The 22,500-nt window shown below is 37.6% G+C and overlaps 3 protein-coding genes across 13 annotated transcripts in view; 2 read left to right on the plus strand and 1 right to left on the minus strand.

Annotated features, from left to right (window-relative positions):
- Positions 1–1,242, plus strand: part of LOC106876737 (acetylcholine receptor subunit beta) — a 19,625-nt gene extending 18,383 nt beyond the window's left edge. The window contains exon 6 of the mRNA XM_089345159.1: positions 1,170–1,242. The gene's annotated coding sequence lies outside the window, so the exon portion shown is untranslated. The remainder of the gene's footprint in view (positions 1–1,169) is intronic.
- The window catches only part of LOC106876738 (N-acyl-phosphatidylethanolamine-hydrolyzing phospholipase D), a 235,918-nt gene that overhangs the window by 200,859 nt on the left and 12,559 nt on the right, over positions 1–22,500 (minus strand). For 4 of the 11 annotated variants that reach the window (XM_089345155.1, XM_089345151.1, XM_089345154.1 and 1 more), the window contains exon 6: positions 18,598–19,336. The exons of 5 other annotated variants lie outside the window; for them this stretch is intronic. In XM_089345155.1, the coding sequence (XP_089201281.1) occupies positions 19,157–19,336 (180 nt within the window). In that variant the 3' untranslated portion in view covers positions 18,598–19,156. Of the gene's footprint in view, positions 1–10,478; positions 12,067–18,597; positions 19,337–20,702 lie in introns of those variants that run through there. 2 more of the 11 variants (XM_089345156.1, XM_014925424.3) reach the window with 2 other exon arrangements.
- On the plus strand, positions 5,549–9,272 carry LOC106876736 (uncharacterized). The gene is made up of 2 exons (XM_014925421.3): positions 5,549–6,613; positions 8,501–9,272. The coding sequence occupies exons 1-2, from the start codon at positions 6,582–6,584 to the stop codon at positions 8,952–8,954; spliced, it is 486 nt and encodes a 161-aa protein (XP_014780907.1). The 5' UTR covers positions 5,549–6,581; the 3' UTR covers positions 8,955–9,272.

A 22,500-nucleotide genomic window follows, 5' to 3' on the forward strand; every position in this document is an offset into this window, starting at 1 on the left:
TTCTTGGAGCCAGGATGTTACTAACCTTTTTTGAAAGTCCTTTTCCTGGTGTGTGAGCGCTTTCGATTAACCTTTTCAAACACAAGTTCTCTGAGTTGTACCGCCTGACTGGCCTTCGTGCAGGTGACACGTAAAAGCACCCACTACACTCTCTGAGTGGTTAGCATTATGAAGGGCATACATTTGCCAGTATCATCGAATTTGCAACTGGAATATCATACCGATGAGGTAATGAAGAGTTTTTCCTTCTAAACCAGAAACATGTATGTGATTAACTATGGCTAGTTTAGTTCGTTATTTTTCTTCTTGTTTTGCCTATGTGAGTTGCAGGTAATTGCTATCTGTTGGAGTTTCAGCATTTTAGCTGCTATTTCTGAACTTCAGTATGTGGTGAAGCAACCTGTTGCTGATCCCTTAATTTTGTTTATAAATGTATAAGAACTTTTAAATAAGTTCCTCACCGATAATGGTGCTTACATACCGAAGGGCTTGGTAAAAATTATTAATTATTAATTTATTAATAAATTAATAAATTGTTAATCCTTTACCCTTTTAATTGTAATATATATATATATATATATATATATATATATATATATATATATATAACTGTAAATCAATCCAAGGAAAAACCATTTCCTTCAAAGGGATGGAAAACATTCAATTTACACTGGTACTTCAGTGAAATACCACAAATAAAATGGTATAAGTACAATATACAAATATTAATGAAAATAGGGAAATACAATTGACATATTAAAAATTTATCAACATTATAATATAATATAATAATACTATAAAAAGATATAAGATAACAAATAATTAAAACAAATGTATATCCTACAATTTGTTTCGACTTGTATCCCCCAGTGAATTTATGAAAATGCCCTGACGAGACTCATATGCATAAATGTGAATTTTTATAAATTTACTACTGGATATGAATCGAAACAAATTTTAGGATATATATTTGTTTTAATTATTTGCTATATTATATTATACCTTTTTATAATATAATTATATTATTATGTTAATATGTTAATAAATGTTTAATGTGTCAATTATATTTCTCTATTTACTTTAATATTTGTATGCATAAATATGTATATGTGTATGTATATATATATATATATATATATATATATGTTACTTTTGGCTTTGTTTTACAGACCATATACTCGTTTATTCGTTGGTGATGTCATCAGTGTCAGTATTGAGTGCTATCCTCATGGCCATTGCCCGCTACAAGAGCAAACATGAATGTCGTATGCTATTTGGTTGCTATGGTGATTTGCTCACAGTATATCCAGAAAACGAAGAAGACACAAGGAAGGCTGAAGCTCGTCGCCGAAGCATGAATGCCCGCATGAAGTTATTCAACACGGTTCTTTTTCTGTCATTGATTATGGTTGGGGCAGGTGTAGCAATAAAAATACTCGATGGTATTTTAAAAGACAAACCCTCACCAGCACTTCCCGATATATGTAATGAGATTACTTAATTTTGCTTATGCCCACCACAAAGTAATATACCCTCATACATACATGCATAGATTCAAGTATGCATACAAGCATATATGTATGTGTGTGTATGTGCTTATATATATATATATTTATATATATATATATATATATATATTGCTTATATATATATATATTTATATATATTTATATATATATATATATATATATATATATATATATATATATATATATATATATATATAAATTAAAATTAAATTAAGATTCACACTATAAATATATAAATGTATAGTTTTAGAGGAAAGTTCATGATCTTATCCATGAAAATCCAGTCACATATAGAAAAATTAATAAGTAAATGCACGATAAATAAGTATAATATAATACAAAATAAATATCATAAGATAATGATAATAAAATGACTACACGTGTTTCATAACCAAATTTTCAGATAGAAAATACAAAAATCTTAAGCTACAAATATACCTTCGACCTGCTATTATACTCTATCCTGTTATACTGCATTTCTTTTATCTCCTTTCTATTGTACTATTTCTAACCATTTTTCAGTTTTTTTTTTAATTATCATTATAATTACTTTACGATATTTATTATTATTATATCATAATTTTCCTGATTTATATGAAATTTTTACCAGTTCCCTTTTTATTGGTATCCAAATTCACTTAGTATGACCCCTACCCTTTTTTTTTTTATTATAACCCCCTTTTTTTCACTTTAATTTTTATCTATTATAATCTTTCTCTTTTGTTATATTATTCTTGTGCTTTCATATAATGCTGTTATGGCATACTATTAATTGTATACTTGCTGTGTGTATATATGTGTGTGCGTGTACACCCATATATATATATATCTATATGCATACTTATATATATATATATATATATATATATATATATGCTGAGATCCCCTTCGGTCATGACTAACCATGGGATTGCACCTAGAAAATTACTCTCCCAGGCACAAGTCCGCTCAAGGTTGTTTATGAAAGTCCAGCAGTCGCCCATGCACACCAGCCTCCCCTCTCCACACCACTGATGTTATCCAAGGGAAAGGCAAAGGGGCCGATACACCTTGGCACCAGTGATGTCACAACTTGTTTCTACAGCTGAGTGAACTGGAGCAACGTGAAATAAAGTGTCTTGCTCAAGAACACAACACACAGCCTGGTCCGGAATTCGAACTCACAACCTCACGACCGTAAGCTTGACGCTCTAACCACTGAGCCATGCGCCTTCACACACACACAGATATATATATATATATATATATACACATACACACACACACACTATATATATACATATATACGATGGGCTTCTTTCACTTTCCGTCTACCAAATCCACTCATAAGGCTTTGGTCGGCCCGAGGCTATAGTTGAAGACACTTGCCCAAGGTGCCACGCTGTGGAACTGAACCCGCAACCTTGTGGTTTGTAAGCAAGCTACTTACCACACAGCCACTCTTGCACCTATATATATATATATATATATGTGTCTGTGTATTTGTGTGTCTGACAACCGATGTTGATGTGTTTACGTCCCCAAAACTTATATATGTGTGTGTGTGTGTGTGTATATATATATATATATATATATATATATATATATATATATATATGTATATGTATATAAACACACACACATACACATACACACACAAACTCATTTGCTTGTTTTGTTTTTTTTTTCTCCTGAAGAACTCTTCACTTTTAAATTAATTAATTAATTATGTATGTTACTTTTGTAATTATATAAATGATGATGTTTTCACTCTGCCGAGACAGATGTTGAGCACAATTAAATTTTTGAATTACACGTGGAATTTATTGGAAACTTTCAACCATTGTAACACACACGTACACACACAACAAACACACATATATATGCATTATGTTATGTTATATTATATTTTTAATCAGCACAATGAAAATGAAAATATGAAATAAACAGAAAATATATAAATTCTTGTTTTGAGCTCTGCTTACTCTGTTTGTATTATGAAACCGCCTCCTCCTTCTCCTCCTCATCATCATCACCATGATCATCAACATCATCGTCACCGTAGTCGTCTTCTTTATTATCATCATCGTTGTCATCACCAACATTGTTATCGTCATCAATGTCATCATCGTCATCATCATCATTGTCATGAGTGCCAGTGTCATCGTCATCATCATCAATCTCATCATTGTCATCATCGTCATCATCTCAAAAAAAAAAAATTCTTGTCACCTCACAACATCCTCAGAGACGGAGGATTTCTGTCCCAAGGGACATAACTCTTAACCTAACCCTTCCTTGGTCCATCAAACCATCTAACCCAGGGGTTTTCAAACTGTGGTCCACGGACCACAGGGGGTCCGCAAGGCCAAGACAGGGGGTCCGTGGATAGCAAATACTTTTTATGGGATAGCAAATACTTTTTAATCAAAATCTTTTAATTGACAATAAATCTATTTGTTAAATACTGTTAAATAAATAAATGTAAAAATATGTTATTTTAAGCAAATATTTATGTATAAATTTCATAAGCGTTTATAAGGTAAAGCCTGAAATATAAAGGGGTCCGCAAGTCAAAAAGTTTGAAAACCCCTGATCTAGTGCAGGGGTTTTCAAACTGTGGTCCGCGGACCACAGGGGGTCCGCAAGGACAAGACAGGGGGTCGGTGGATAGCAAATACTTTTTATGGGCAATTTGATTTTATACATGTTTTTTAATCGAAATCTTTTAATTGACAATAAACCTATTTGTTAAATACTGTTAAATAAATAAATGTAAAAATATATGTTATTTTAAGCAAATATTTATGTATAAATTTCATAAGCGTTTATAAGGGGGTCCCTAAGGTAAAGCCTGAAATATAAAGGGGTCCGCAAGTCAAAAAGTTTGAAAACCCCTGATCTAACCTATGCGAGCATGGAAAACGGACGTTAAATGATGATGATGACGATGATGATGATGATGATGATGAAATGTGCATGTGTGTATATTTAAACAATCAAAGTATTAAAAAAAAGTCCAAAAAACATCAATAGAATTCCGGTCAGTGTATAAATAAAATCTGGAACCACATTCTTCCTGTCAGAATGTAAAAATGTTTTGATCAAGCATTTCCACCGTCAGCCACGAACTTGTCAAAGAGATGACATGGAACAGTCACATACATACATACATACATACATACATACATACGTACATACATACATACATGCATACATACATACATGTGCATGTGTGTATAGATAGATAGATATACATATAAATATTGTGATATATATATATATATATATATATATATATATATATATATATACATATATATATGTGCGTGTGTGTACATAATATATATAAATATATATATATATATGTGATATATACTATAAGAAGGGATGACCACTAAGTGGACATCCGATATGCTAGAAAGAGATCATCAACGACCCAACCACAAAGAAAATAATGTTCTCCAGAAAAAATTCAGCAAACACCAGTTTGCTGAATTTTTTCTGGAGAACATTATTTTTCTTTGTGGTTAGATCGTAGTTGATCTCATTCTAGCATATCGGATGTCCACTTAGTGGTCATCTCTTCTTATACGCATGTAATACAATTTTTCTGAATTTTCAGATTTTTATATGCTAGGCCACTGGTTTTAAATTTATGTTAATTAAATTAATATTCAATTTATCACCCTCAGTATATAAATATATGTGATATATATATACACACATAAAATATATAAATGTATATGTGATATATATATATATATATATATATATATATATATATATATATATATATATATATATATATATATTTATATATATATATATATATATCAAACACAGGATGTGTGTCTGTGTGTGTGTTTGTCATGTCATTAAAACTCGAGATCGACCCAACCGATTTTAATGAAATTTTACACATGCATTACTTAGGGTCCATGGAGTGTCATGGGCCAAAAAAGGTTTCAATTCAAAAATTACCGTATTTTAACATGTATAAGGAACCTTCACATATAAGAAACCCCCTAATTTGGGGGGGGGGGCTTAAAATTTGGAAAAAAAGGTTTTATAAGGGATTATAGTAATATGCATGTATAAGAAACTCCTATATCTTTTACCTAAGTTTTGAGAAAAAGGGGTTCCTTAGACATGTTAAAATACGGTACATCTATATGATACATTAAATTTTTTTTTTAAGATCTCGACATGCAGTGACGATAACCACAGAGATCCGAGTTTGGTGACAGGGTGCGTTGTCGTCATGCAGAATCCAGTTCTTTGTGCTCCATAGATCCAGTCACTTTCACTACATGTCCTTCTTCAAATGCTTCAAAGCGTCACAGATCATTCAATTGACAGACTGGCCCTTAGGGATGAATTCTCATTGCTCAATACCATATTTCTGGAGATGACTTCCAGATTGCTCATCGTCTACCAAGGACATTCTTCTTCTTTTGAAATGCCCGTGTCACATTGCATACGACCCATTACCTCATCGCCGTAAGCTTCCCAAAGCATGCTCAATGTCTCTGTAGCAGACTTCCTTTTTACCGCAAACTTTAACATTGGCTCTTTGTTCCTGTCCATGACAAAATTCCAGACTACAGCATACGTGTGATCCCAAAAACACAAAGGTCACAACTTGTGAAGTAAACACAGTGATATCACTCGGCACACACTGCTTCACGAAGGTGACTGTTAGCTCCCGCTACGCATGAAACCATGTGCCGCCACCTGTTGGCGCGCTACAAAATTAGTCTGGGAACTGTTTGATGCTACCTTGTAGATAACTAGATAGACAGACAGAGTAGGTAGATGTAGAGAGTGAGGCAGAAAGACAGACAGACAGATTGATAGAGAGAGAGAGAGAGATTGACAAACATACATACAAATGTGAATATGTATAGGTGTGTATACATGTGTTTGTAAACTGACAGCCAGGCAGACTATTTTTGTCACATTCCCATACACAATGACAGTCACCCCTACCATCCCCCCCCCCCCCACCACCACTCCATACCAGCTCACCTCAACAACTCTCAGAACAGAAGACCAGGGACTGTTGTCAATATGACTCGGATAAACCAATTTTCAGATAAAACGTGAGTTTTCTGTCCTTATATCATCTTTGCTCACTCTCTCATAAATCCTTCTATCAAGCTGTCTATCTATCTATCTATCTATCTAACTAACTATCTATCTAATACATTTATATGTTTATCTATCTGTCTAGCTGTGTATCTACCTTCATATGTATGTATGTATGTATCTATCTATCAACCTGTCTGATAGCTATCTCTCTGTCTATTTATCTGCCTAATATATTTCTTCGTCTATTTGTCTATCTATGTATCCACTTTCATATGTATGTATGCATCTATCTATCTATCTCCCTCTCTATATATATATGTGTGTGTGTGTGTGTGTGTGTGTGTGTGTGTGTCTGTCTATCTATGTATCTATCTTTCTTGTTATCTCTCTTTTTCTGTATGTATATATATATATATATATATATATATATATATATATATTCACACTCACACACACATATGTATATGTAAATACATATGTGTGTGTATGTGTGTGTATGTATGTATGTATATATATATATATATATATATATATATATAGATTTGCATAACTACACACACACACACATACTCATTTATTTTGCATCGATTATGGAAAAGCTGTTCTATACTTGTAGGGAATTAGAAATAATGACACACCCCTCCCACATGACGAATGGAATAACCCAGTCGCTATAAGTAAAGAGAGTACATAGTAGCAGGTCAGATATAGTCATGTCTTTACTGGTTTTACTAAGTCTACTGTATACCGAAGTGAATAAGAAAAACCCAACAACATCCATCGCGAAGACGGTCCTCGTATACACCGTTTCACCAACTTTATAGAATCTTGCTATGTCTTCCCTGGCACCTTTTCTTTTCTTGCCAGGTAGCAATTTATCAAAGACTGGTTTTACTTTCCTTGCAACCATATTAAGGATTACAACAATATTTACAGTTGCTTGTTGTTATTGTTGTTTAGCCCTAGGCCAACCATTCACCCACCAGTCCACTGATAAAAGGTGTCTTCGTCGTCACCATGGATTTTACTGGGTTTTTCTCAGACACCCCATCTGCTGTAGTACATAATTCAATGCATCCTTTCTTTCTTAATGTTAAAATGGAGCATTTGAGAAACATTTGGGTGCTATTTCTACATTATGCAACATGACCTTCCATTTGGTTTGAGTCGAATGACATTTCACTCTTATTTCTAGCAGGCCATGAATACATTATTCCATCAGCTTTTCTCTATTTTAGGGCAGTAATGGGTGATTTGCAGGATATGATATATGGACACCCAGGGAAATATGAGGGGGTACCCAAAAGTAAGTGGAAACATTCTCCGTGGGACAAACCCGTTGTAGTTCAGGTTTCTGCTGCTTGAATGCGTTGGGCTTCAAGCGACAATTCTTCAAGCATGAAAACCACTCGTAAACTTGTGTTTTGCTCATGGCAGCATCCTTATAAGCTGTTTGAAGCATGACAACTGTTTCGGCCACTATTTTCCCCCCACAGAAACCATGCCAGAACAGGGAGCCTGACCAGCTCTTCAGGTGGTCAGCTCTGTCAAACTGACCGATCCATGTCAGTGTGGAAAATGGGCGTTAAATGATGACGATGAAAATGTATATGTGTGTGTGTGTGTGTGTGTGTGTATATATATATATAACGTCTATCTCTATCTATCATACGCCATGTTGGACCGCTAAAATCTAAACGTTTTTGTGTGTGTATGTGTGTACGTATATAAATATGTGTGTATATATAACATCTATCTCTATGATTATATATGAACTGCTATTGGAACTTACACACTTTTTCACACACACACACACACACATACTTTCTCTCTCACACACTCATCTCTCTCGCTCAAACACACACATTCTCTCACCGTTCCCTCTTTCTCTTCCACAGGTCTCTCTACCAAATCACGCTATTCACCATATGTCTCCTGGCCAACCCTCTACTCGGCGGCATTGCCCTCAATCTTCACTTCCAGTCACGGCGCCACATGAGGCGCGGCCGGCTGCGCACGGCCTCCGCCCTGGCCAAGCAGTCAGTTGCCATGGCAGTAAGCGGTGTGGTTATGTCTTTCTTCGTCTTACTCCTGGTGGGTCTCTACTTCGGAGGAGGAGGGGGAGATCAGCGGGGCCTACAGAGCGTGCCCCTGCACCGTGCGGTTGGACGTAGACCAGAGCTGAAGTCAAACTCAAACACAAATTCAGACATGGACTCACACCACCAAAGAAATGGGTCTTGTTACAACCATAGGGACCGAGAACAGATAACGATCACTGCACCAATAGTCCAGGGTGGTGGTCATGGCAATGGGAAGGAAAGAAATGACAACAGTCAGGCTAATCTGTAATAAGACTTGTGGATGCTGACATTGAGAGCGGGAGAGATGTTGCCATGGTGATGAACGCTATGTCTGATGCTGATGTTGGTGGTGGTGGTGGTGATGCTGCTACACTGCAGGAGCTGGTGGTGGTGGTGGTGGAGATGGTGGTAATATTAGTGGTGTTGGTGATGTTGGTCGTCGTCACTGTCATCGTAGCAGTGTAATAACGATAATAATGATGATGATGATGATGATGACAATGATGAAGATGGGGGTGGTGAAGAAAAACAAAAAAATTTTCCCAACTGTTAATTATTTTAATAAACCATTTTGTAACACTGTAAATGCTTTACTCTTTTACATGTTTCAGTCATTTGACTGTGGCCATGCTGGAGCACCGCCTTTAGTCGAGCAAATCGACCCCAGAACTTATTCTTTGGAAGCCTAGTACTTATTCTATCAATCCCACTTTTGCCAAACCACTAAGTTACGGGGACATAAACACACCAGCATCGGTTGTCAAGCGATGTTGGGGGGGACAAACACAGACACACAAACATATACACGCACATACATATATATACATATATACGACAGGCTTCTTTCAGTTTCCGTCTACCACATCCACTCACAAGGCTTTGGTCAGCCCGAGGCTATAGTAGAAGACACTTGCCCAAGGTGCCACACAGTGGGAATGAACCCGGAACCATGTGGTTGATAAGCAAGCTACTTACCACACAGCCACTCCTGCTTTGTTGATATTTCCTGGCAGTTGTTGTTATAGGAATATTAAATGGACCTTTTTCTTTAACCCCCAAATAGATGAAACATAAAGTTAGTGTTAGTCTTCTATAATAATTCCATTCACATCTAGGAAGTTTTATAGAAATATCAAATCTACCCCAGTATTTCACTGCTACTTTATTTTATCAACCCCAAAAGGACAAAAGGTAAAGTTAGAGTTAGCCTTCTATTTTAATTCCATTCACATCTGGGATATTTAATAGAAATATTAAATCTACCCCAGTATTTCACTTTTATTTCATCAACCCCACAAGGATGAAAGGTAAAGTTAGAGTTAGTCTTCTATTATAATTCCATTCACATCTGGGATATTTAATAGAAATATTAAATCTACCCCAGTATTTCACTTTTATTTCATCAACCCCACAAGGATGAAAGGTAAAGTTAGAGTTAGTCTTCTATTATAATTCCATGGAAAGCGGACATTAAACGATGATGAAGATGATCACACACACACACATACACATATGTATACACACACACACACATATATATATATATATGTATCAGTGAGTGTGTCTATATTTGTGTCTGCATTTGTCCACCCATCTACTGCTTGACAGTTGGCCCTGGTTTGTTTACGCTGCCATAACTTGGCAGTTCAGCAAAAGAGACTGTTAAAATAAGTACCACACAACTCATCAAGGCAGTGCCCCAGCTTGGCCGTAACCCCATGACCTAAACAAGCAAATCATACAACAAAAGAACAATGAAGGTTTGAAAATATGGAAAGCACAACAAGCAGAGTTTCAACAGAATATATTTATTGAAACAAAAAACATCATCAGAAAGTGTTTACAGGAATCTCCGTAGGAGAATTTCTATAAATATTCCAGGATTGGATAACTTCATAAACATTACCTCATGCTAGCATGGAAAGCGGACGTTTAACGATGATAATGATAATACATAGATCATACATATGTGTATGTGTATGTATGTATAAAAAGTTCGTTTTCTGTCCTCGTCTTTATGTTTTCGTTTCTCATTGTGTTTAACGTTTTTTTGTGATGTCCTGTACTCATATATGCATGTATATATACATATAGATGTAGGTATGTACATATATGTATGGATATATGCATATATTTATATATTATTTATGTTGTTATATATATATATATATATATATATATACATACACACACGTTCATGTATACATATGTGTATGTATTAGAGAGAGACAGACATACAGAAGGTCAGTGCTAAAAAAAATGGTGTTGTTTGTTGACAAAATCCTGCCAACAGATGACTTGACAGCTCTGTTTTCAAAGACAGGAAAAATGAAAAAATTCCTTATTTGACAAACAACAAAAAAGAATGATAAAAAAAAAATGTTTTTCTTTTTGTTAATTACAAGCATTGGTTGCGGGTTAGAGTTAATTAGAGAAGGCAATGAAGCTTTAAAAGCAAAAAATGCTGGTGCGTTTACGTCCCCGTAACTTAGCAGTTCAGCAAAAGAGACCAATAGAATAAGTACTAAGCTTACAAAGAATAAGTCCTGGGGTCGATTAGCTCGACCCCCAGGCAGTGCTCCAGCATGGCCAGTCAAATGACTGAAACAAGTAAAAGAGTACACACACACACACACACACACGCACGCACGCACGCATACACATACACATAGATAGATGTGTGTCTTTGTGCCTGTTTTGGTCCCCCACCACCGCTTGACAACTGGTATTGGTATGTTTACATCCCCATAACTTAGTGGTTCAGCAGAAAGAAACTGATAGAATCAGAACCAGGCTTAAAAGGAAAATAAGTATTCTTTGGAGGGAAAAAAATATGGGACCCAATTGGTAAAAGGAAAAGAGTGGACCAATTAGGAGGAATAGGAAAATGAAACAGTTGAGGATGGGGTCAATTCATTCTACTAAAAAGATTCCTTAAGGAATTGCCCCAGCATGACCACAATCTAATGACTGAAACAAGTAAAAGATAAAACTCCTTTTACTCTTTTACTTGTTTCAGTCATGTGACTGTGGCCATGATGGAGCACCGCCTTTAGTCGAGCAAATCGACCCCAGGACTTATTCTTTGGAAGCCTAGTACTTATTCTATCGGTCTCTTTGCCGAACCGCTAAGTTACGGAGACGTAAACACACCAGCATCAGCATCAGTCGTCAAGCGATGTTGGGGGGACAAACACAGACACACAAACACACATATATATATACGACGGGCTTCTTTCAGTTTCAGTCTACCAAATTCACTCACAGGGCTTTTGTCAGCCTGAGGCTATAGTAGAAGACACTTGCCCAAGGTGCCACGCAGCGGTACTGAACCCAGAACCATGTGGTCGGTAAGCGAGCTACTTACCACACAGCCACTCCTGCAAGAGTAAAAAAAAAAAAAAAAGATCTTCTTTGAATAAACGCAAAGAAACAACAAGATTGCTGCAGTAATTAAACAGTGGGTCATTTGATCATAAAACAGTACAGCAAAGGCCTCTTCCCAACAGGAAACTATGGGTGATGAGACTGATGCATCAGATCGTGCTTACAGGAAACCGAGGGTTCTGGAGATGGCTGCTAGAGAAAAAGTAAACTATAAAAAGTTTGGTGAAAAATATGTAAAGCTTTATATAAACTGGCACTCTTTCGGTAGTCATCTTGCCAGCTGTCAACAGCTCGGACTGCTAGCTGTCTCTCTTTGTTTTAGTGCCCCACATATGGTTTGCGATGCCTGTCTCACAGTAGGTATCATTTAATAATGTATTCACACACACTGATTCTGTAAGCCTTACATACCAGGTAGCATATTACAAAGAATAAATTATCTTCAATAAATATCCTCAATGCCTGATTTTATTGCTTGCTCTCCACAAGCATATGGATATGAAAATAAACAGAACATACCGACGGATAGGTACATAGGTTATATGAACAGACAAACACACTTACACAAATGGAGACTGAAACACGACTATATATACACACACACTTTACTTCACACAAGGACACATGTGGAGACACACGTCCATACATACAAACACGGTATATAGTTGCAAAACACACACACACAAACACAATCAGACATGCACACAAGAAGACAGAGGTACACACACACATACATAAAAACACAAACACAGACATGCAAATACACGAATATGCAAAATACATACATATAAATGTACACACATGATTGCATACATACATGCATGTGTATGCACACACAGACCCACACACATGCGCACAAACAAACAAAAAGAACGCAGTGTTAATAATGAACAGAGTCAAAACTATTGAAAAGGTTGCAAGACACAACGAAAATTTTAGAAAAATAAAAAAGAAATAAGTGGAAACTTTACTGGTGAGTGTGTTAAATTATAAGATATCAAAAGAGAATGACTCTCCCCCAGACACAACAGAATATGCTTCAACACATGAACTCACATAAAGAATCTTGCAAACCAAATCCCAAAACCAACTGAGCACTATTATACGAATAATTAGATGTAAAATATCATGTGAAAACTATTATCAAGTGGCCAGCAGAAAACTGACCAGAGGGCAGTCTTTCTGCTAGTATTGGTAATGTTGTTTGTACTGGCAATGAATCCCTTATCAGCCCTGGTTACATGCTGAGATGTGCAGGCAAGAATAGAATTAATGTCGCTCTTACATTTTTTTGTTGACCTTAAGGTATATTCTGATAGCATCAACAACATTAAGAGACGATTGAAATTAGTCACGACTATCTCAGGAGACGTAGGAATCTAGTTCGGGCAAGATAAATGCTCGTACATGATAGTCAACCAAGGAAAAATTGTTGACCAGGCAGAGAACATGTACATCGATGGCCTGTTCATATCTCCCCTATCATTAATGATGAAAGCTACAAGTACCTTGGAAGCGATGAGAATATTGCATACATTGGAACTGTGACTAAAGTCAGAATAACAAGAGAGTACTTCTATAAGCTCTGGAAAATATGGAACTCAGAGCTGTCTGTATTTAACAAGACCATGTTTCACAATGCTTTTGGAGTGTAAGTGCTAGTAACATTTGGAATATTGGACTGGACACCTGACGAGAGCCACTGCCTGGACATCAAAACTAGAAAGGGACTGACCACCACTGGCAACTTCCACATTAACAATTACACTGATAAGATTTGTGAGAGACGAAGTAATGGTATAGAAGCATAAGGTCAGTCCAAACAGCCTTTGAATGTCACAGTGTATTACTCAGGCATTGTTGTTTGTTGGCACTCTGTCGCTCACGACGTCGAGTGTTCCAGTTGATCCGATCAACGGAACAGCCTGCTCGTGAAATTAACGTGCAAGTGGCTGAGCACTCCACAGACACGTGTACCCTTAACGTAGTTCTCAGGGATATTCAGCGTGACACAGTGTGACAAGGCTGACCCCTTTGAATTACAGGCACAACAGAAACAGGAAGTAAGAGTGAGAGAAAGTTGTGGTGAAAGAGTACAGCAGGGTTCGCCACCATCCCCTGCCGGAGCCTCGTGGAGCTTTAGGTGTTTTCGCTCAATAAACACTCGCAACAACCGGGGTCTGGGAATCGAAACTGCGATGTTATGACCGCCACTCCGCTGCCCTAACCACTGGGCCATTGCGCCTCCACATTACTCAGGCAACAACTGCTGAATAGTAAAGGAGAAAAATGAGTACATTCTATGCATACTCAAAAGTGAGAGCAACATCATCTTCAGAGATGGAGAACTACTGAGCAGGTACACTGAAAATACAACTGTCTCATGTGATTGAAAAGAGGCTGGATTGGCCTATCTAAACAGAAGCAGGTATCATACCAGCAAAGATTAATGCAAGGCTACATATCCCATAGCTGGAGGATAATAACAGCATTGACAGCAAGAGTAGCCTTGGACACACAGAACAACCGTCGGCTTGCCGTGTCCCCAGAACATGCAACGGGAGAAAAACATCCAGTCAACATCATGGTGTTGGGAGTGATCGCTAGTGAGGGTGACGTTATGCCTCCATTCATCTCACCACATGAACTCAGACTCAACACGGAGGCCTATATCAAGTGTCTGGAGGAGGTAGTGCTGCCCTAAAAGGATATGACTTTACTATCCTGGAACAGGAGATAGCTATTAAATACCTGATAAAAAAGGAGACAAAGATACCACCAAACTTCCATGATGTGATACAAAACAATAAAGCTCTGCTATACCAGTGTGGATGATATCACCGACATCAGCAGTAGAGCCCCAAAATGTCAATAAGATACTAGCTGCCCCTGAGGTATGATATAATTGCAAATGATTATTTACGATGTTATCCACAAGAAGGACTACCGAGATGTATACATCAAAAGCATGTAAGAACCAGCAGGTATTCACACCTTTAAAATCAAGGAATACTGGTGGAACATCCCAATAAAAAGATCCATTCGGTGCAAACATAAAACCGGATATTATTCTACGGAACAGGGAAGAAAAGTAATGTATTGTTGTAGAGGCCAGCTTTCCAGTGGATGTGAATGTACAATCGAAAGTACAGGAAGATGAAAACATTTCGGGTGAATTAATGTGGAACTTACAGCTCTTGTACCCTGACAATAAATTCTCAATTGTATCCATCATTTTAGATGCATTAGACTCAGATAAATTTACACAAAAATCAAGAAGGATATCTCACAATGCTTTTGCAGTTTGGGTGGTAGTGCCAACATTTGGGATATTGGACTGGACATCTGATTTGCAATCTGTAGACGGACGTTGCAAAGCTTAGATGTGTAGGATAAGAAATTGGATTCCTTTCACTAGAAACTACACAAACATCAGAGAGAAACCTTTATGCAGTGAAGCATTTACTAAACAAAGAGCATTATGCAGAAATGTTACAGAATATCACTGTAAGATTTGTAGGAAAACCTTCTTTGAAGCATACAGACTTCATGCACAAAGGAACAAATTTTTTTCAGCAGACTGTAACACAGGTTCGGCAACTATGCTTCCCGACTGACAAATCAGGTAGAATGTCTGTTGACAACCTATGAAATTATATTTCGAGTAAATAAAGAAATAGAGTAGAGAATAAAGAAATAAGATTATATTTCGAGAATGCAACCACACATCAGGGACACGAAAGAAACAACACTCGAATACACTGAAAATGAAAAAGTCCTGAATGCATGCATGGGGATGTGGAGTATCATTCTCCAGTCTGAGAAACATACAGCAATTTCATAACCACCAACAATGAAATCCCACCCCTATATGGCCTTTGAGAGGATCATAAGAGCCACACGGATCATGTACTTGGGCCACCTACCCGACCAGTTTGTGGTGCCAACAATGCTAACAACCACAAAATATTGTATTTTCTCTCACAATTCCTACGACCCTTAATAGAGTTATCTGCAGATGTGTGTGATAGTACTGAAGACCCCCTTAGCAGGATCCGCGAATACAACAACACATGTTACCTCAGTGACCACATTGTAGGTAGCATGGATGTGGTATCACTATATCCTTCCATTGATGTAGACTTTGCCATCGACAAATGTATAGAGATAATTTGTGAGAGTAATATGATATTTAAAAATGTGGACGTATATGAACTAGGCCTCTTCCTGACCCTGACTGGTACCGATGAATATCTGTTACGGAATAACCTTGCGTATGCTTGTCCCACCCGCAACAAACGAGGTAGACCACCTACCATTACCTCAGCATACAAAAAGACCCGCTGTGAACGCTGGCATGACTGGACGAAACCAAACCACCCACCCTCAGATGCACACGACATCAGAATTACTGTAGCACACGCTATTGGTGTAAGCCTTAAAACCACACTTAAAAATCATATTTTTAAGTTCAACAACAAACTATATAAACAAGAGAAAGGCGGTGCTATTGGAGTAGGGATCGCCGGTGATGTTGCTAACTTCTTCATGGTATGGTGGGACAGACATTTTAAACAGTGCTTAGCAACCCGTAACATCCACTTAGCTATGTACTCTCGATATGTTGACGACATTAACCTTGTGAAATGTAATAATAACACAGATACACAGACAGATATGAACACTCCACTAAATGAGGAACAGGTGATGACAGCTATACAACACATAGCTGACTCTATCCATAGCAGTATAAAGGTTACCGTAGACTACCCCTCAAAACACTCCAGTAATAGATTACCCGCCCTAGATACTGTGCTATGGATAGAAAATACTATAATTGATGGCTAATCCACTGGTAACTCAACATCCTCGTGGCAGACATAGAGAGATGAGGAACATATCCCCACTATGCCAACCACAAGAACAACAATACCTCCAACACAACATATTCCAAATGCAACGTTCCAGTTACACACAGTATGATAGAATCAGAGTGTACAAAAGAATGAAAACAAGATTCGAATGCATTCTAAGAGATGACGAAAATGGTATATGCCCACTATACCGCATCAAGTTCTGGAATAAATTGGAGAGATACACCAACAAAAGAAATAAGAACACTACTTGGTATAATAAGAAGAAGTTTCACAGTGTAATGTTTGTTGATGCTACACCTAAGAACGAATTAAGTAAGGCATTCAAGAAAATCCTGCACGCAACTGGCCTTAAGATCAAAGTTGTAGAAAAGATAGGTAGGACTGTCAAATCTGTATTATGTAGAATTATCTGTCAAAATAATTGTGCAGTATGTTCTATAAACCCACACGTGAACTGCAAAATGAAGAGCATTGTATACCAGATTAAGCGCCAAGGAGCTTGCGTGATTATCCGAGGGTCATACATTGGTGAGACTTCTTGGAGCATCAATGATAGGTTCAAAGAACACCTGGACAACTACATTGAAAAGAAACCAAACTCCATCTTCTATCAGCATGCTGTAGACTGCCACGAGGGCTCCTTAGGGAGACTTAAGTTAAACATCTTATCTACACATCCCACTGGTGCAATGCTGAGACGAGTCACTGAAGCTATCTGTATACAAGAATACAAACCCACTCTCAGCCGTAAATCCGAATGGGGTAACATCCAGATTCCACTCGGGAGTACCCCTCTATAACCACCCCTTTCTCTCATTTACATGTAAAAATTCATACATACATGTTGAGAACCACGGACATAGAGTATGAAGAGCTTGTTAAAAAATAGGGACCGGATATTTTGAAAAATAGGGGATTTATCATTCATCTTGTATCATACATTTTATATTGCTTTTCCGCTTGTTTTATGTCCCCACATGTCTTTGTATTATCCCTTCTTCGTTGGCCCCTTGTGGGCAATAAAGAAACATACCATCCATACAGGAAGTGCAAAAAATTATCCTAACTGATACATCACACATATTAAGAGCATTGATGCTGTGAATATTTTTTCCTTTATTTTCTTTTTCCCTTCTTTCCTTTTTCTCTCTGTCTGTCTTCCCCCTTTTTTGCCTATCACATGACTTTGTAAATGAACAATCTGGCATGTTTATTTTAATGGCCTACCAATATAAACAGTGAGTTTCGTTGCCCTAGGTGCTGGGAAGACACTCAGCAAGAAATGGAAACAAAATTGAAAGAAAAAGACAATGATAATTTTTTGATTTTGGATTTGGTTATAGAATATTATAGAAATAGACTCCGACATAACTTAAACCGATACAACAAATCCACTAAAAAACATAGTGAGGAGGGGACCCACCAAATCAGCTCATCTGTTGACAGAGGCCTACATAAACTGAGACAACGAATTAGGAACAGAGAATTAGTGTGCCTCCCTACGGACAAGTCTGGCAGACGGTCAATAGACAGCCGTCAGAACTATGTCCAGACCATGCAACAACGCATCAGTAACATGAGAGAAGTTACACCACAAGAACACGAAAAAGTGGAAAAAATCCTCAACGCACACATGGGAATGTGGTGCAACATACAAAAAGGACAGCACACAATTTTCAAGCTACCAACAACGACATTCCTACACTATACGGGTTACGCAAAGACTGAACCCTAACCCTACATAAACCCTGTCATGGGGCCTCCAACCAGACCAGTTTGTGGAGCAAACATCTCCAGCAACTATAGACAAGTTTCAATATGGAATTTGATCTTGCGTCAAAAAAGGATTTTCCCGAGATGGGTAAAGGAAACGCAAGTGTAAACCAGCAAGATACCAAGGAAAAACAGAGCTTTTCAGCCGCCGTGGGTGGAAACGTTACAGAACTTGAAGTAGCAATGGACCAGCTATTCAAGTTTAGAAAATTAATTTTAAAAAACTGGAGAGGAGACAAAGTTGGTGTCGCCCCCTGAGACATAACAAGCCATTAATGTAAAAACAGTTCTGTACAAGGTCTAAAACATCAAAAGAGAATGGGGGGGGGGGGTAAAAAATGAAGCAGTGGAAAAGTGCATGGCACCTATCTGGAACAATGTATGCTTTGTTAGCCGAGGAGTAAGAAGTGCCACAGCTGAAGCACATTTCGAGTCAGCTAGCATAGCCAAGGAGGTGTCTACACAAACGTTGAAGAACAAAGAGATAATGCTGCTGCCCACTTACTTGGGTTGCAGGACCGCAAAGGTGACAGTGGAGGAGATCCCGATAGGGTATGAGGTAATGTGGGTGGTGGCTGCAGTAGTGTACGACGTGGAGGAGAAAATTACAATCCTGCAAATGAGGAAAAAGGAAGTGGTTAACTGGCGAGGACAATCCTTAGAAATGGTTGTTCAAGCGGCCAATGCAACCCTTGAAAATTTGCCTGATAGGGTGTTTGTAGGGGAGGGGCATATAATTAGAGTGTCAGTAGAAAAATATTATGCAAATACAAAATTACAGAACAAGGTATACCTGAGGCAAAAGAAAAGCTAAAACAAGATGTCCTCACCAAAGCACAAAGAATCCACCGGTATGAGAACAAAACAAAGTTTCACTCAAACCCTAAAAGATTCTACCAAGAACTTGTCAGAAAAAAAAATAGAGATCAATCAACAGTAAAAGTAAAGGAAGAATTTTGGAAAGGAATATGGTCAGTAAAGGAACAACCTCAGAAAAGGTCTATCAAAACAACAAACACACCACCTGAACACCACTGGACCCCTATAATGACTGAAGAGGTCAATCAGGCACTGCCAAAACTAAGTGACTGGAAGCATGACAAGATCCCTAACTTCTGGTTAAAATACCTGACAGGAATGCACAAAAAGCTGGCTGAGAAATTTAATGAAATACTAGCAGAGCCAGAGACAATGTCTGAATGACTCATGGAAGGGAAAACTATCCTGAATCCCAAATCCACTGAAATGGCAAACCCACAGAATTACAGACCAATAACTTGTCTCCCTGCAATTTACAAAGCGTTTACTGCAATCATATCACAGAGAATGAGTAAGCATCTGGACGAAAACAACCTGTTTGCAGAAGAGCAGAAGGGATGCTGCAAGGGCTCACACAGCTGTAAAGATCAATTACTGATCAACAAAGCCAAAACTGAAGTCAGCCGTAGAAAGACGGAAGGTCTAAGTACGACCTGGATTGGTTACCGAAAGACTTTTGATAGTATTCCCCAAACATGGATTCTCGAAACACTAGCCATGAACAAGGTAGCACCAATTATTATAAAATACATAAGACACTCTATGAATAAATGGCAGACAATGCTACAGCTCCAGACAAGAGGGACTCATAAAAACCAATGCCATCACCATTAGAAGAGAAATATTCCAGGGAGACACACACTCTCTCCACTCCTTTTCTGCTCGGCAGACACATTTATCTGTCATGCTAAACAGAACTGGATTCGGGTACAAATGTTACGGAAAAACAATCGGCCACCTCTTATATATGGATGACCTAAAATTATACGCTAAAAATGACAAAGAGCTGGAAACACTACTACAGACAGTACATGGCTTTACCAAGGAAATAGATATGAAATTTGGTTTAGAAAAAATGTGCCAAAGCAACCTTGAAAAGAGGAAAACTAGTTAAGAGTAGCAACATCACACTAGATAAAGCCAATGAAATAAGAGAATTAGACCAAAGCCAAACATACAAATACTTAGGAATCAATGAAATAGATATGATACAACACACGCAAATAAAAGAGAAGTTAAGAAATGCTACCTTCATTTATTTGTATTTTTACTACACAATTAATTTTTCAATCAGCCTCGGTGAGGGTTACGCCCACCAAGATGAAGTGAACAACAAACTATTTCCTTCTCTCCTCCGTTGCGTGGATACTTTCAAGAAGACTCCAAACAACGAAATTAAGGACCTCAAGAAAGATGAATTCAAACTTAACAGTCGTGGTTTCGCATCGGCACTGTGAGTGCAACAAGAATCATTCAACTTTAACATTGAAGACATAATAAAAAGTGAAGAATTTATTAGAGAAATGGCACAAATGTTAACTTGACCCCTGCTCGTGATATACAACAGTGCACGGCACGACAAATGATAATATAGAAAACTCTGTCACTCAAACAGAGAAAGATTGACCGAATAGCAAAAGAAACTGTTGAAAAGCTTTTGCAACCAGTATGGTCAAGGATTAAATATGTGGCCAGAGGGAAAAAATATGGCACTGTGGAGGTGAGGTTCGTTTCGGAAAACAAGGCCAAAGAACACTCCACTGTGTCCCTAAAAACAAACAAGCTGGTGCTCCTTCTAACCTACCTGGGTCAAAGAGTCTCAAAAGTTAAAATTCAGGAGCTGTCCTGCTTGACATTGAGGACAAAATAAACATAGTACGAACTACCAAACGAACTGATGGGGGTAGGGGATAGAGTTGTTAATCCAAGTAAACCAACAGGTCCTAGAACAAATACCAAACGGCAAAATACTGCGTGTGATGGTGGAAGGGCAGAGACCCAGGTGCTACTGATGTGGGCAATAAGTCCACTTCATAACCTCCTTCCCACTGGGAGTAAGAGACATAAGCCACCCACAAGCAAAAGAGACACCCGAACAAAGCCAACCCAGAACATACAAGCCTTCCCACCACCCACTCAAACAGCCAAGTTCATACAACTTAAAGAAGACATATCAACGACCATGGCAGCGGACACCTCCACAGTCCTGAATCCAGTATTAGAAACTATTGCACCACCCACAGAGGGAGGTTTGCATTCTACACAACCAGTCAGTATACTAAGGAAAACCACTCCAAAGAAAGACAGCCAAAACCCAAAGGATTTACCTTCCACCGAGTTGGACCCTACTGACAACAAATTTTATATTATTTATTCTTTTACTTGTTTCAGTCATTTGACTGTAGCCATGCTGGAGCACCGCCTTTAGTCGAATTAAATCGACTCCAGGACTTATTCTTTGTAAGCCTAACACTTATTCTATTGATCTCTTAACATATACACACACATACTTACATATATATATACATATATATGACGGGCTTCTTTCAGTTTCCGTCTACCAAATCCACTCACAAGGCTTTGGTTGGCCCGAAGCTATAGTAGAAGACACTTGCCCAAGGTGTTACGCAGTGGGACTAAACCCAGAACCATATTTGCTTAATATTATTAATATCATATTAATAGTATATTATTTGCTTAAATTTTATATTATTTGCTTATATTTTCTTACATTATTTTAATTTTATTTATTTATTTATTTTATTTCTTCCTGCTATTTTGACTAATTGAAATGATGGTAAACTCCTTAATATCTATTTAGCACTAACTTAATTGCTCTAAGGGCATTAATAAGGAAAATTCTTACCTAATGAATAGCACCACAGTATATTCTGCACTGTTATTTGCCTTTTACAGACCAACTGAGAGAAATCTTGTCCGATTCTTGTCTTCCATACA

Source organism: Octopus bimaculoides, chromosome 29 (assembly GCF_046866305.1).
Source record: "Octopus bimaculoides isolate indiv1 chromosome 29, ASM4686630v1, whole genome shotgun sequence".
In the NCBI taxonomy this organism is placed as follows: domain Eukaryota; kingdom Metazoa; phylum Mollusca; class Cephalopoda; order Octopoda; family Octopodidae; genus Octopus; species Octopus bimaculoides.

Coding starts and splice junctions, on each gene's coding strand:
- LOC106876736 (XM_014925421.3), top strand. CDS start 6,582: ATGACTCGGATAAACCAATTTTCAGATAAAAC. Junction 6,614..8,500: donor AACCAATTTTCAGATAAAAC/GTGAGTTTTCTG, acceptor TCTCTTCCACAG/GTCTCTCTACCAAATCACGC.